This window comes from Cebus imitator, unplaced genomic scaffold, assembly GCF_001604975.1.
Source record: "Cebus imitator isolate Cc_AM_T3 unplaced genomic scaffold, Cebus_imitator-1.0 Scaffold115, whole genome shotgun sequence".
Taxonomy (NCBI): domain Eukaryota; kingdom Metazoa; phylum Chordata; class Mammalia; order Primates; family Cebidae; genus Cebus; species Cebus imitator.
Window position 1 is genome coordinate 5,369,754 of NW_016107430.1, and position 16,578 is coordinate 5,386,331.

At 54.5% G+C, this 16,578-nt stretch overlaps 1 protein-coding gene across 1 annotated transcript in view; it reads left to right on the plus strand.

The window, feature by feature from the left end:
- Positions 1–287: 287 nt before the first annotated feature.
- Positions 288–16,578, plus strand: part of PITPNM3 (PITPNM family member 3) — a 105,575-nt gene continuing 89,284 nt past the window's right edge. Inside the window, exon 1 of the mRNA XM_017538862.2 lies at positions 288–454. Coding sequence (XP_017394351.1) covers positions 433–454 — 22 coding nt within the window. The 5' untranslated portion in view covers positions 288–432. The remainder of the gene's footprint in view (positions 455–16,578) is intronic.

The following is a 16,578-nucleotide window of genomic DNA, read 5'->3' on the forward strand; positions in this document are numbered from 1 at the left end:
CCCAGTCCAGCGCCCCATTTCTGCCTGGCCCGCAGTGTCTCGGGCTGTCTCCGCGTCTCTGCGCCGGCCCAGGTCTCGCTGGCCGTCGCCCCCTGCACGCTGCGGTGGCCCCGCGGGCCGGAGCGGAGCGGTCTAGAGCGCGGCGGCCGCGGCCCGGGGCGGGCGTGCTGGCCCGCGGGGGCGGCGTTGGGCGCCTTCCTTCGTCAGTCCCTCCCCGGCGGCGCGGGGGGGAGGCGCGGCCGCCGCTCGGCGCCTTTAAGGGAGCGGGAGGGAGCGGCGAGGCGGCGGCGGCTGCGGTGGCGGCAGCCGAGGCGAGCGGGGCGGGGGCGCGGGCGCGTCGCTCGGAGTCCGTTCGGGGCCGGAGGCGGCCGGGGCCGGGCCGGGGAGGCGCGAGGAGCGCGGGCAGCGCCGCCGGAGCCCGCCGCCCGGGACATGGCCAAGGCGGGCCGTGCAGGTGAGGGCGGGCGCGGGGAGGGCAGGGCCGGGGCCCGGGGGAGGGACCCGCGCGTGTCTAGGAGGGGCCGCCGGCCCAGGTGAGCCCCTCGCGCAGGTGGGTGGAGGTTCCGGGCGGGCGGACTGGGCGGTGGCGGGGCTGGACCTCTTGCGCGTGGATAGGGGGCTCCGCGCGCCCTCAGTCCCTTTTGCACCCACGGTCACCTCGTGGGACTCCACGTCCCCCTCTCCACGACCCCGCTGGAAAGGGCCAGGTCTGCGGCGCCCCGGGCCGGTCTCGCCGTGGGGAGCCATCTCCACCCCCCGGAGGCCCCGAGCAGACCCGGGTTCTGCCACCGAAGGGGATGTCCCGGGGCCGCCGCTTCGTCCCACGCACCCAACGCGAACTGGGACGCGCCCCCTCGTCCTGCAGCTCTCTCCATCCAGGACGCCACAACCCCGTGCCCCCCTTCCTTCCAGTTCAGTCCTGAGACCCAGATTCCTTCTCGGGAAGGAGGGGAGCCCCGCGCTGCGCCGGCTGCTGGCCGCCCCGCCCCCTCCCCCATCGACGCTGGGACGCGTAGCCTCAGCTGCGGAGGTCTGAAGGTGCGGCCTCTTCTAGGGTCCCGTGGGCTCTGCCCTCCCGCAGGCTCAGACGGTGTAGCCCGTGGTTTGAGGGAGCGGGCATTAGTCATTCGTTCATTCATCCAGCCCGACGTTCATTCACCAGCATCTGCTCTGTGCCAGGCCCTGAGCTGGGCACGGGGGCTCAGGTGGACTCAGCCCCCTGCTGCGCCCATGCTGGGGAGACCCAGGCCCATGACTCATCGGGGACACTCTGGGCCGGATGGTACCTTGGGAGGCGGGTGGAGGACAGCTGTGCCCACAGGGCCTGCCATACAGTAGGTGGTGGCAAGCCTGGTCTTGGCAGTGCTTCTTGTGAGGCTGGCGTGTGAGAATCTACCATGAACTCACACCCAACCCGTGACGTTCACAGGTGCCATGCCGTCCCCCAGGACCGAGCGTGACAGTGAAGGAATGGGTGTGAATTCACTCTTATGCACACTGGGCATGAATACCACTAGGCTGTGTGGCAATCCACTCCCACACCGGAAAGCTGCCCGGGACCCTGGGCCAGGGACCCGTCTCCCGGTGTAGGCACTGAGCCTGTGATTTAGGTGCCTGAAGATGCACTCCGGTTCTGTCCCCAAGGAGTCCTCTGGGGCCGGGCCAGTTGTGTGAGACACCAGCCAGTATGTAGCAGAGCTAAACAGCTACTTTCTCACTCCCCTCCCTTTTCCCGTCCTGAGGGAGGCACTGTGGGATGACACCAAGGAGGCTGAAAAAGGCATCTGCCTCCCTCCTCCCTCCACCATGCCTGGGTCCTCACCCACCCCGACTCCTTAAAACGGGCCTGTGGCCGGGCGTGTGTGCTGTCTGCTGCCTTACCCTGTGTGTGAGTGTGTGTGCACCTGGACGCCGTGAGCACGGGTCACCTGCCAGGGTACTGTCATCACAACAGCAGTGAACAGTCGCTGCTTGTTCTGTGTAGCAGGCAGGGTGCTAAGCTCTTTACTGCACCGTGATCCTGAGAGTGAGGAAATGCAACTCTCCCCCTTTGAAAACATCTGGAAACAGATAGTCAAAGAACTAGCAGCCTCAAGGTGGCCCAGATGGTCTGGGCAGAGCCTGGACTCACAGCCAGGTCTATTGGACTCCAAGGACTCTCTCCATCACTGCCCTGATAGGTCACCCCCCCACCCAGTACCAAATGGGGGTGCCTGTCTCAGTCCCTCTGCCTGAGCATGTGGGTCCTTTGGTCTCTGGGCTGAGCGTCTGTGAGAACTTCTTCCAGTGACAGGTGGAAAAACTGCCCTGCTCTGAGCATTGATGCCTCGTGCTGTTCTAACATTTTGTTTTTCCTGCTGCAATTTCATGCTTGGCCCTTTCCCTCAAGGCGACGCAGATTCCTCGAGTCTGTAGATCCAGTGCCTGGGCTCCTGCGCCCTGTATTCAGCAGTCATTCCAAGGAGTCTGGTTACCTCTCCCTTCTCAGCTCTCCCAGGCTCCTCTGCATTTTGGAAACGTCCCTTCTCTTCTTTTTGTTTTTGTTTTTGTGTGTGTGTGTGTCTTTTTTGAGACTGAGTCTCACTGTGTCTCCCAGGCTGGAGTGCAGTGGCTCAATCTCGGCTCACTGCAACCTCTGCCTCCCGGGCTGAAGACTTTCTCCTGCCTCAGCCTCCTGAGTAGCTGGGATTACAGACACTCACCACATGCCTGGCTTTTTTTTTAGTAGAGATGGGGTTTCACCATGTTGACCAGGCTGATTTTGAACTCTTGACCTCAAATGATCTGCCCGCCTCGGCCTACCAAAGTGCTGGGATTACAGGTGTGAGCCACTGCACCCTGCCTCCCTTCTCTTCTCGAAGCTCCTAAGCCTATTGAATTGAAAACAACACACAGTAATGTGTGTATGAGAATCACATATTCCCCATTGGCAAAATCTGTGAGGAAAAGATTGGTGAGCTTCAGAACAGAGAGAGCCCTTGGAGATCAGGAACCCAAATCTCTTCTTCACAGCTGGGGAAACTGAGGCCCAAGGAGAACACGTAACAGAGAGAAAGGTGGCTGTTCAGTACCACCTGTCTCGGAAGGGCAGACTGATTGGCAGGAATGATCCGGCCTTCAATCTGGGGGATGACACGGGAACAAAGGGTGGCTGAAGGCTGGGAGTGGAGGCTGTGGCACCGGCTTGTGAGTGAGGGGTCTGCGCCATGATCTGTGAGGTGTTTCCTCTAAAATCTGGCCGGTAGATCACCCACAGAGAGAAAAGATAGAGCTTTGGGCTCCTGGGCTGCCATGGTGCCTGACTTTAGGTCATCACATGTGGTCTAGTGAATAGTACCCGTGGAGTTGTGCAGTGCACAGCCTGAGCAGCCAGTCATGGCTGTGTCAGACTTGTGGCATGGCTTGTGTCAGATAAGAGCTGAAAGGAGGCAGTGAAAGGACTTTCACACTGCCAGGAGAATCCAGGTACAAGAGAAATTGTTACCAGGGCCCAGAGAGGATGAGATAAATCTTTAGAAGGTGAAATCCAGATGTGTTGTTACTAGCTCTCAATCTCTAGGGGAGATTTCAATTACACAGACAGTAATCATTTATGGTGGCACCAGTCTAGCCAGCGACAGGGAAGCTGGGGGCAGGGATGGGGAGGATTCAGAAGCTCTGTGTAGGAAGGGATAATTTACAGGACACAGCTATCCAAGGGGCAGAGAGGCCAGTGAGTGGCTTGAGACAGTGAAGGCTGGGTTTCTCTGGGAGATTGGCCCTAAAGGCTAGCAGTTTGGATAGAAAGGTGGCCAGGGCCGGGTGCAGTGGCTCACACCTGTAATCCCAGCACTTTGGGAGGCCAAGTGGGTGGACTGCTTGAGGTCAGCAGTTCAAGACCAGTCTGGCCAACTTGGTGAAATCTCATCTCTACTAAAAATACAAAAATTAGCCGGATGTTGTGCCACATGCCTGTAGTCCCAGCTACTCGGGAGGCTGAGGCAGGAGAATTGCTTGAACCTGGGAGGCGGAAGTTGCAGTGAGCCGAGATTGCGCTACTGCACTCCAGCCTGGGCAATAAAGTGAGACTCGATCTCAAAAAGGATAAAAATAAAAAGAGAGAGAAAGGTGGCCGGGGCAGGCTTCTAGGTGAGGGTAATGGCTGGAACAAAGGCTGGGGGATGGAAGGGGAGAGGCACACATGTTAAGTGTAGAGGGGCTGCTAAGGGTAGGGATGGAGGGTGGGCAGGAGGTGCCCAAGAGTAAAGAAACCTGAATGGCTGGAGTAGAAAAGCGCAGAGGGCTACAAGGAACTCCAAAGAGCATGAAGGCAGGAGTGCTGTGATAAGACTTGGGTGTTTCGACAGAGCCCTCTGGCTGGGACGCGAGGGGTCCTGGGAAGCTGGAGAGAGGCCAATCTGGTGGAGCTGCCTTTGTTGGGAAGGGTTGATTCTGGTTCCTGCCAGCCACACTGCCCCTCCCTTCCCGTCTACCTCCCTGTGGCCCTCCCTCTGCATCCCAAAAGGCTGCACCTCTCCCCTGCTGGGAGAATGCCAGTGGGGGGCCCAGGTCCCCAGGCTACGTAGGAGCAGAGTGAGCAGCCTAGAGGGTCTTGGCACCTCTCAGGGTGGGGCAGGGATGTCTGCAGAGACAGAGCTGAGGCCACAGGGCTGGGCTGCCCAGGCTGGAGGAACCAGTTTATTCTACTCTCAGGTGTTGGCCTCTGCTCTGAGGGCCATAGCTGGTAGGCTTCTGTGTAGCAAACCTAGTAATTTGAGTCAGTAAAATACTGATCTTACAGTGTTAGATGGGAGGGAACATTTCCAGAGACCATATTCCAAGTCCTTGTTAACAATGGGTCACTGAGGGCCCGTGAGGGGCAGGTATTTGGCCAACATCACAGAAGGTGATGGCAGAGCCTGGGTTTCTGGAATCTCATTTTGGACCTTGCTCTGCTGAGTCAGCCTCCTTTGGGGTTCTCCTGGAGCGCGGCATGTGTTCTTACATCCTCCCAAAGCCAGACCTTCTCCTGGGTCTCTTACTCTGTGGCTTCCAGGGGCAGGGACTAGTAGATAGATCACTCAAAGGAGGAAACATCTGGAAGCTTGGAAAGGGGACCAGAGCAGATTTTTTTTTTTTTTTTTTTAAAGATGGAGTGTCACTCTGTTGCCCAGGCCGGAGTGCAGTAGCACGATCTCGGCTCACTGCAACCTCCACCTCCCAGGGTCAAGCGATTCTCCTACCTGAACCTCCTGAATAGCTGAGATTACAGACATGTGCCACCATGTCCAGATAATTTTTGTATTTTTAGTAGAGACGGGGCTTCGCCATGTTGGTCAGGCTGGTCTTGAACTCCTGTCCTAGTTATCCTCTCAAAGTGATGGGATTACAGGCATGAGCCACCACACCTGAGCAATGCTAGGATTCTTAAATCTTTGGGGAGGTGCCAGGGGATTTGAGGCATGACTCTGAGAAACACTGGTGTACTGTGTATCCTGGGAAGGGCATTGCATTCTGGAAGGAGATAGAAAACTCACCTTCTGTGGTCCCCAGTGGAAGGCTATGGTCAAATCAGACACCAGTGTCCAGACTCCAGACTTCTCAAAAGCTTTTCTGGGCTTCCCTGGAGTCTAGGATGTGCTGGAGCTGGGGCATGCCTCGTGTTCCCATGCAAATACTCTGGCCTCTGTGAAATCACCTGTCACAGCAGCAGACCCTGCAGGTCCCAGCCTGAGACGTTTGTTGCCTCTAAGTTCTGGCTGTGGTGTCCTTGTTTGAGCCAAGAATGGTGCAGCTCAAACAGAGAGGTTCCACCTCAAGCCTGTGACCCTGGACCTGGAACCCCTTATCCACCATTCGAGGCTTCTGGGACTTCGCCTGTGTTTGGAAGTCCAGTGTGGCCGGACACTGAATATGAGGACTTGTCTGGACAGTGTCACTGCCCCAGCCACTCGCCTGTGCCACGTCTAGGTCAGATTGGCCAGAGCTGTGATGTTTTCTTACATAAATCTTCATCTATTACAACACTTCATGGCTGGAGGAGGCCTGGTGATCTCTCAGTTCCACCTGTTAAGCAGGTTGGGAGATGGAGACCAGAAAGGCCAAGGGTCCTTCTCTGAGGTCCAGCATCATTTCTCCTTCAAGGACAGAGAATATGAGCTTTCAGAGACCATGGAGGCTTTAGGGATTGGGGACTTCCTGGTAGGATCCACTGCCTTCCAGGAATTCTGAGATTCTGGGATCAGAGCTCTCGCGCTGGGACCGATCTGGCTCAGGTCTGACAGCAGCTTTCAGCTTGCTTTTCTGTCCAGTGGCTCAACAGCGTCTCTGAGGCAGAGCCAATGTTATTCCCATTTTATGAAAGAGAAACTGAGGCCCAGAAGGGTTAACTGTCTACTTCTAGATTCACACGTAAAGTTAGAGGCAAAGCTGGAATTAGAGCTTATGTCTCTTCTATTCTCGGAGTCAATATTCCTGGGAGCTCACTTGTCTAACAGCAGAGCCCTGGCTCTGCCACTGATTACCTTGAACTGTCCCCTTTGGCCTCAGTTTCCTTATCTGTAAAAGGGAAAAGGAAGAGTGTGGGGGTCGGGATGGGCTTCAGGCTCTTTCCAGCTCCAGCACTGCTCTCTCCCCTGCAGAGGCCTCTCTGGCTGGAGGCTTTACTGTGCCCAGAAGAGGCCTTGCCCCGTCTCAACTCTGACCTTGCATTGATCCTCCCAGACTTGAGAGTCAGTGAACCAATGAGGAGCTGAGGACGTGGAGAGCTCATGCCTCCTGGCAGGCCCTCACCATCTCCTGTGCAGCCAGGAGCCTGGGAACGAGGTGGCCGGGGTCCCCGTGGGGGAAGGGCTCGGTGTGGGAGTGGGGAGGAGAGAATGCGTAACAAATGAGTTTGGAAATCAAATGAGATCTGAGCTCCCCACCCACTCCCTCAAATCTTTCTCCACTCTTTTCTCTTTTAAAATTCCTGTTTTCTAAAGAGAAAGAAAATGCTCAATTGCACCCTCTTTTGCAAACGGAATAGGAGGCTTAGTGAGTCACTCCGGAGGTAAATGCCACCTCCAGGGCCCCACGTGTGCCTGTGGAGGCCTGCACAGCTGTGTGGCCACCAGCCCCCACAGGGTATGGGTGTGGCGAGGGTAGACAGGACAGGAGGAGCCTCCTGTCTGTTCATGACTCTGGAGTGGGAGCTGGGTCCCAGCAGTGGGGCCCCACCCAGCCCACCTGCGTCCCCAAGCTCTCCCACGGCTGCATCTGTGAGGCTCACACGTTCATGGGGCCACAGCTTAGACTGGGCCAGGCTGGAAGCCTGCGTGGTCACTGCCAGCACTTGATTTGAGGATGGAGATTGGGTGCAGGGTGTGGCAAGTTGGGGTTCAGTCTGTGGCTGGAGTGGGCACAGTGTGAGGGACTTCGGGGCTCCAAGGGGTGTAGTCCATGTGGCCAGGGCTGGCAGGGGGCTGTGGAGGGGGGTGCATCTGCCTCTGGAAAGCAGGCTTCTCCGGTTTTGTGAAGCTGCCCTCTCTAGGTGTCTTGGTGAAGCTTTTCTCCAGGGCTGGTGAGCAAGACAGCTAGGAGTGAACCACCTACCAGGAGAAGGTTCCTGGGGGTGTTGGAACCCTCATCTCTCTTTGGGAGGGTCAGCCTGTTTATTAGTAGACCTGGGACATGGGAGGCCAGAGAGGAGGTGTTCCTCCTCCCAGATGACCCATTATTCTGGAAGGAGGGGAAGTAGCCGTCTGTTAGCTGGGAGCAGGGATGCCAAACAAGGGTTGAAAGCAAAAATAGAAACGCGTTGGGCTCTGTCTGGGAGGGGCGTTGAGTTCTGGTGGATCCGAGAGGCCTCTTCTGAGCTGTCTGCTGCTGACACGGTGTTTGCTTGGCTCTGGGTATTTGCAGAGCACGTCACGTCCTGCACTCCTGCCGTCCTCGGGGAGAGACCTAGGTGTGCAGGATGTGGGGCTGCGAGCTCTCGGGGCTGGCAGCTGGAAGGCTCTAGCTTCTTCTAGAATCTGTCTTTCATAGATTCTGTCTGTGGCTTCCCATCACTCATGTGCCGTTGACCTTTCCTGATTGTTCCAGATTGGTCCAGATTACCATCCTTGACAGAACTCCTTCTGGCCCTGACATAGCTCCTGGGGCTTCCTTCTCTTCCCCTTGCACACTTGCCCCCCATGAGGCTAGTCCCAGCCGAGCAACTCTGGAGTCATCCTTTGTGGTAAAAAGCTATTTTCAGCTTTCCCATTACTGCCCAGTTCGGGTGTGTGTGTGTGCTTATCCCTTGCAGCCTTTGTGTTTCCTTCTTGTATAGTATAATCTGGAGCAGCGATGACAGCATTATCCAGCTCCGCCTCTGAGGCTCTGGCTCGCAATTCCTGGCACCGTGCTTTGGCACCACATGGACGGGCCTGGGGGCAGAGGCAACCTTGGGCCCCATCTTTGCTCAGTTGCAGTCCAGGAGTGGCAGGTGATATGAGTCGAATCACCTGCATGGGGTCACACTGGCTCTTGCTGGCATGGGGTGGGAACTGCTACCCTCCTGCTGTTCGCTCCAGGCTCATGGCAGCCTTTGATGCACTCGCCAAAATGCTGGTCGCCTCATTGAGGCAGTGGTCTTTGAAAGAGACCCCAGTGTCCTTTGAGGAGTCTGATTCTAACCTGGCCTCCTGTTGCCTGGGTTGGTGCCTGGATCTGGAGACCCTGTTCTCCACTGTCTGCAAGGGGGTCCTGGGATGATGGGAAGGAATGCCTCCCTCTGTCCTGTCTTTTGGGCTGCCCTTCTGGGGAGCCTGCAGGTGGCAGAGCCTGTCATGGCACAGTGGCAGGTGCTACAGGGAACTCGTTTTAGAGGGAGGAGAGAGTCCCCTCCTTATGGAACAGGAGTCTGGCGGGACATAGGGGGGACAGCTGGGCCTTGGGAGAATTGTTCCAAATAATTCTGAACTGTTGGGAGCCTAATTGGCAGAGCAAATGAAAGTACAATAGATAGCCAAAGCTATTAATCACTAATTATCTCCTAAATAAAGTAATTAATGGGTATTTAAATGGCATATTTATGACATACCAGCAGGTCTTCAAAAAGCACATTTTTCCCAAAGCAACTGGGTTGGCCAACTGGGCCCTGCTTGGAGACCCCCCTTGCCCCTAGAAACAGGCGGCGTGACAGTAGGAAGTCGGTTTTCTTCTCTGGGCTTCAGTTTTCTCATCTGTCAACAACAATCCTGACTGACTTCCCTGGGCTATCATGAAGACAACAGGCAGTGGAGGCTGTGGAAATCCCAGGCAACCGTATGCAATGCTGTACGGATTTGAGATGGGGTCTCGCCCTGTCACCCAGGCTGGAGTGTAGTGGCACAATCTCAGCTCACTGCAACCTCCACCTCTTGGGTTCAAGCAATTCTCCCTGCCTCAGCGTCCGAGTAGCTGGGATTACAGGCGTGTGCCACCATGCCTAACTAATTTTTGTATTTTTTAGTAGAGAGAGGATTTCGCCATGTTGGCCAGGTCTCGAACTCCTGACTTCAGGTCATCTGCCTGCCTCGGCCTCCTAAAGTGTTGGGATTACAGGCATGAGCCATGGCACCTGGCCTCTGCAGACTTTAGAGTGAATGTACCCTTCAAGTTACTTGATACAAGCCCTTGGCTGTGCTGGGTGCCAATCTGTGGCCAGGGTTGGGGCTTAGTCTGTGGCTAATAGTGTTGTTGGTCTGTGACTGAGTCAAGCTGGATCTGTGGTCAGGCTCATGGTGTGGCTTGAGACAGGGGTTGTGGCCTGGCCTTTTGCCAGGGATATGACTCAGTCTATGGCCGAGCTGAAAGTTGAGCTGGCGGGACATAGTGGGGACAGCTGGTTGATGTCGAGATTTGGGCCATGGCTAGTGTCAGACCTGAGCCACTCTCTGGACAATTCTGCAACCTGACATCAGCCTGAGTCTTGGAGTGCATTACCCATGGATGGATGGACTGGCCTGGTTGCCCTGGAAGGTGGATTTCTTCCTGGGTCTTCTAGGATGTTGGCTTCAGATGCTGGGTACTCCAGCAGATAGACCCTTCCAGGGCTCCTGGCGTGTCCCCTGAAACAGACGAGCACATGAGCTCATCGGTGGCACATATAGCAGTTTGGGAGATCGTTAGGACATGTTTCTATAGCAACCAACCCCCAACCAGCACTGGTTTCCTTCAATCATGCATTTTTCTGGAAGCAGCTTCTCCTGGCCTCTCATCTCTCCCTGGACAGCCACTCTTCAAGGCTCAGGATGGGCTGGCTGGCCCTGGACTGGTCTGGCCTCCAAATTACCCTGATCCAGAGAGGAAGCCTGAGGATATTCCCTATGGGATGCTCCCCTGAGAGAGGGCCTTGCTAAGATCACCCCTGTGCTGGGCCACACTGAGCATAACGAGAGCCTTCTCTGTGCCTAGCCCTGACCTGGCGGAGGATAGGGGCCTGGAGAGGATTCCTACCAGATGTCTGCCCAGGGAGAACCCACAGCGCAGTGGGGCAGGCAGGCCTGGACCCAGTCTGCTAATAGGTGTTCTGAGGGACACAGACACTGGACATGAAGGGCACACAGAGAAGGCAGGGCCCCAGCCTGGCCTCAGGGGACAAGAAAGACTTCAGCTGGTGCTTCAAGCATCAATAGGAATTGGGGGTGAGATGGGGGGAGAGAGGGCGTTTCAGGCATCAGGACCTGCAGGAGCAAAGGCCTGGAGAGGAAGAGGAGTGTGGTGTGAAGGCCTTCCCAGTGGCAATGTGCCGCTGAAGCCCAGGCTGGTGGAAGGAGATGCTGGGAGGGGAGAGCAGCTCCCGGCCTGCAGTAGTTCAAGTTTAGGAGGCAGACAAGGCGAGCCCCAGGGATCTGCGATGGGAGGGAGGAGAGAGGGATTGGCCCCATGAGTGTGGACAGGGGCAGGCATTTCCAGCCTTTGGGGAGTGGAATGGAGAGGTTCCCATTCCAGGGAGCTGACAAGAAGGAGAGGGATTGGAAGCTGCCCTCTCATTTCTCCTGGGATGGCCCCTACATATGAAAGAACCAAAGAAAAGCCCTTGGACAATCACGGTTTATTACTTTATTTAACACACCCTTTTATAGCACTGATGGAGTCTCAGGCACTCTGCTAAACCTTTTTCAAATGTTTGTTCATGTAATCCTCACTGCAGCACTACGTAAGCCCAATTATCTTCCCCATTTCACAGAGCAGGAAACTGAGGCATGGAAGGATTTGTGCCATTTAGTAAGATCACGAATTGGTAAGTGGCAGAGAACTGGGACTGGAATCAGCCCAGGAGGGAGAAGGAGGCAGGGAGGAGGTGGGCCTTGAGTCACCTGCCCGTCTGCGGGAGCCTTGCCCAGGCTGTTGGAAGCGCTGTACTCCACATTCTGTGTTTGGACCCCAGGGACCCCAGGGCAGAGCTGAGAGCACTGAAGTGTGATTCTGAGTGCGTGTGTGTGTGTGTGCGTGTGTGTGTGTGTGTGTGTGGCTAAGCTTTACATGTGGGCTCTGGGTTCTACATGTCTATGGGACTCTCACTGCCCATGGGACATCCCCAGGCCTGATTATTTTCAGCTGCATCAGCTGCCAGGAGTTAGACCTGATGCTTGTGCTTATAGAACCTGCTGTTCTCGTGTGTGTGTGTGTGTGTGTGTGTGTGTGTGTGTGTGTGAAAGAGAAAGAGAGTGAGAGAGAGAGACCATTTAAATGAGCCTCAGCCTTGCAGCCAGGCACTACTCTCACTCTTGGCTCTTCTTTTCTGTTTTTTATTTTATTTTTATTTTTTTGAGACAGAGGCTCACTCTGACCCCAGGCTGGAGTGCAGTGGCACGATCATGGCTCAATGCAGCCTCAACCTCTCAGGCTCAAGTGATCCTCCCACCTCAGCCTCCTGAGTACCTGAGACTATAGGCACATGCCACCATGCCAGGCTTATTTTTAATTTTGATGTTTTTGTACAGATGGGATCTGATTATGTTGCCCGGGCTGGTCTTAAACTCCTGGGCTCAAGCAATCCTCCTGCCTTGGCCTCCCAAAGTGTTAGAATTACAAGTGTTTGCCGCCATGCCTGGCCTTCTGCTCCTCTTCTGAGACACAGATTGCTTAAGTCCATCCAGCATTGGCAGGCCATGGTTTCTGATAGAGCCATAGGCAGGGCTGGGCATACAAGCTGTGGCCACAGGCCAGGAGGTGCATGTGCCAGCTCAGTGCTGTGCACCCACCAGGGCCTTGCTCAGGGGCACTGGTTCCTCCCTGGAGGTCTAGGAATTGCACGTGTTATTTGAATATCCCTGGAGCCACAGCTGCCAGCAGACACCCATGTGCCCTCCTTTGCCCTGATGATCCTTACTCTTGAGAAGAAAGTTCTAGATCCAGCTTTCCCTGGAAACGGCTCGATTATTTTGGCCTATGTCTCTCTCCCATCCTCCCACCTTCCCCAGCCTGGCCAACCCTGCCCACCCCTTCCCTGAAGGCTCAGCTTGGCTTTCCCTCCCCTAGAAAGCCTCTGGGCATCCTCGCCAGTTCCTGCCTTTGGGAGGTATAGTTCCCACTGTCCGAGTGACAGAGCGGGTGCGGAATTTTGCACGGGCCAGACCAGGCTGCCTGCTCCTTTGTTCCTCCTGTGTTCTGTGCAGGGAGCATTGTAGGGCTGTGACCCCAGGGCTGGCACTTCTGAGGGCAGGGACTGTCCCAGTTCAGCTCTGTCCCATACTCCTTCCTCCCGGGCACCATCTGGCCCAAGATCTGGCCCAGGAAGCATCAGCCAATACCTTTGTTCTGCATCTGACTGTCAGGGCACTCCTCACTGTGAAATGTCTTCCCCGTCAGACAGGGCTCCTGAGCACAGGGGTGGCATCTCCCGTCACCTGAGGACTCTGCCCCTGGGCTGGGGCTGCTTGGGGTCCCTGATATAGAGCTGAACACGTGTGGGAGTTGCCTGTCCATCTGTCTCCCTGTCTGTCTCTATGTCTGCTATTCCAATGTCCCTGGGTGGGAAGGATGGCCAGGAGGAGCTGATAACCTGAGCAGAATCTTTGGCTGCACCCATGCTAGGGAGGCCCAGGCCCATGACAAGGTCTAGGAGACCACACTGGACCTGAGGTGGTGGGTAGGGGGGCCAGGAGAGGGAGTGGGGATGACTTCCAGCAGCCCCTCCCACTGAAGGGCCCAGCTCAGAGCTGTGCTAGCATTGCTGGGGTGAAAGGTCATTTTTTTCTCTTTAAATTGCTAGGAGAAGATTTGGGACATTCCCCTGTTTTTAAATCCTGACTTAAGATTTTAAATAAATTTGGGGCTGGGTACAGTGGCTAACTCCTATAATCCTAGCCCTTTGGGAGGCTGAGGTGGGTGGATTGCTTGAGCTCAGGAGTTCGAGACTAGCCTGGCGAACATGGCAAGACCCCGTCTCAGTTAAAAAATGAAAAATAAAAATATAAGTAAATGTGGTAGTGAAGGTGGATGGAAGGAGGGCCTTCGGGAGGAGCTGGGCTGGGCCTCTGAGGACACAGGTAGACCTCTGAGGCCATGGGGAGGGCCCCTGGCAGCTGCCTGGAGGCCCCTCAGGTGGGCTTACCTTGCCTCCATCCTTGGTCCTGTAGCTGACAAGGCCACCATTTCCAAGTGCCAGGCAGTGGGCTGGATCTTGGGGCTGATCTCATTTAAGTCTCCTAGCAGTGGGGTAAGAATTATGATGCTCATTTTACAGATAAGACAAGTGAGGCTCAGAGAAGTTAGCTTGCTTCAGGTCCTAGATTAGCAAATCTAACACTGCATCCAGGTTTGTGTTGTTCCAAAGCCCCTGCTCTAACCTCTGCTAAATTTTCACCCATGGCTGGAGCTGATTTGCTTGTGTGTGAGGAAGAGAGGGAGAGAACTATGGAGTGTGCACGCATGATTCGTAGGGACAGTATTAGGAAGGGGGGTGGCAGGTTGGTAGGCTCACACTCTCCGGGGAATGTAGACATGCACAATAGCCATGCAGACACAGGGACAGATGCCCATGTAACACTAGACACCTCTACACAGGAATGCAGACATCCATTTGGAGTACCAGGATACCCAGACACTGATTTGTAGACCTGATGGGCAGATGGTTCTAGAAGTGGGACAGCTGGGGGGCTCAGCTGTCCCACTTCTAGAACCATCTGCCCATCAGGTCTACAAATCCTGATAGGACCCCCTATCAGGTCCATGAAGAGCGAGGGGCAAACCTCTGGCTCCTTACCCAGCTGGCCAGCAGCAGATGGAAGGGTTGCTATTGCCAAGAGAGCAGGCAATGGAGAGGAGAGGAGACTGAGGTCCCCTGCCCTGAGCTCTTCTACAGAGCAAATGCCTTCCTGAAACATCCCTGAGCCTCCGTTTCCTTAACTGTAAGGTGGAGATTCATTATATCTGCTTTGCTGGGCTTGGTTAGGATGACTTTAGATAATGTCTGAAAAGCAGCTAGCAGACTGTCTGGCATGCTGTACTCGCTAAGCAAATTATTTTTATTCATTTACTTGTTTCTCAAACACTTGCTGGCCCTCTTCTGTGTGGGACCTTGTGCTGGACCCAGAAAATGCAGACAAGTGCAGGGCAAGAACCCGCCTCAAGGATGCTGCTTCTGAGCCTTTCCCTCACTGTTCCAGGGTCCTCATGCCCACCTGCTCTGACTCTCAGGAACCTATATGGCCTCTAGCACATCTGACTGGTGGTCCCCTCCTCCAGGATACTTTCTGGCCCTCTTTGACATCTGTATTCCCCTCCTCTTGAAGTTTGCAGGTGAGAGAGTCTGGGCTGTGGGAGGAGACTTAAAACTCACTTGTTCCAAGCTTCCATCCATGACAGGTCATATCTTACCTGGTCTGGGTCCATTTCCTCTCTCACCTCCTCTATTCCTGTCACCCTTCAATCATTGGCTTCAGCCACATGGATTTCCTTCTGCCCCTTGGACATACCAAGCTCATGTGGGAATTTACCCTTGCAGTTCCTTCGTCTGGGAAGGCCGTTATCCATGCATTCTGCCCTGTCCATCCCACACATGGATGAGCATGAGTACACGTGCAGACACACACATACCCACACATGCTTAGCATGTCTGGCTTTTCTTCTTATTCAGGCCTCTGTTCACCTGACACCTTTCCACAAAGGTCTTTTCCTTGAGCCCCTCCTGAGACACTGCCCACTGCTTTTTCCCTTCTTGGAAATATGACCTTTGTTGTTTGCTAAACAATCTGCATAGTGGAGGAAGAGATGCAGGGAGCAGTTCCCATATCCCATCTTAACAGCCGTTTTTACCGGTTCTTTTTCTACAAGTGTATATAACTGAGGTTCCATACACCCCAACACCTTTCCAAAAGTTGGGCTGGGAAACCCCTGCTAGAAGGGAGGGAAGACCTTGTTTCCAGTATACATTTAAAAACCAAGGCAGGGGCCGGGCACGGTGGCTCATGCCTGTAATCCCAACACTTTGGGAGGCTGAGGTGGGCAGATCACCTGAAGTCAGGAGTTCGAGTCCAGCCTGGCTAATAAGGCGAAACCCCATCTCTACTAAAAATATAAAAATTAGCTAGGTGTGGTGGGGGCGGGGTGCCTGTAATCCCACTCTGGAGGCTGAGGCAGGAGAATTGCTTGAACACAGGAGAAGGAGATTGCAGTGAACTGAGATTGTGCCATTGCATTCCAGCCTGGGCAACGAGAGCGAAACTCTGTCTCAAAAACAAAATAAAACAAAACAAAAAAACCAAGGCAGATGTGTGTTTTGAAACCAAGTAGAATAATAGTAAACAAGATAAAATATGCATTTGAAAAGAAATTTAAATATATATTTTGACCACAAAAGAGAGTCACAATAATAAAAGGGAGACATCGTGTTAGTTCAGCATTGGTAACTACAGTGGGTGACAAAGTTCTTTTGATGTCTGAGGCTGAGTTTCCCCACCATTTTCTCCTCGTGGATGTACAGATCTGCAGGTTCAAGCCTGTCTATTCTTTAGGCTGTAATTACCATATAAGAGACACTGGAGGAAGGAGGACATGGTGTAGGAAGGGAGAGGTTTTAGGCTGAAATTATCTTGGTTGTTTATTTGACCCAGGCCGGCTTTTCCTTCCCTGCCTGCAGAATGTAAGCTTTCCTGTCCTTTTATTCCCCATAGTGTTCCCAGTACCCAATATAGTGTCTGTGGAATGAGAGGCCCCCTTTGATGCCTACCAGCCCCTTCCTTTTCTGCTCATCTGTAGCTGAGAGAACTTGCTCCCTCAAATGGAGCTGAGGGGCCTCCCTGTAGCCTTTCCCTCTGCCCCAGACCTCCCCCTAAGACCCCTGTACATGTCATCAGAGAGAATGCCTCTGCCTTTGTTCTTAGATGGATCTAAACTGTGCATACATAAGGTCACCATATAGAGGAGCCTCTTACTGGGCTCTTGCTATTCAAACTCAGGAGCCAAATGGATCCAGATAAATCCTCAGCTGACTCCGTTGCTACTTTTTTCTTTTCTTTTCTTTTTTTTTGGGACGGAGTTTCACTCTTGTTACCCAGGCTGGAGTGCAATGGCGCGATCTCGGCTCACCGCAACCTCCGCCTCCTGGGTTCAGGCAATTCTCCTGCCTCAGCCTCCCGAGTAGCT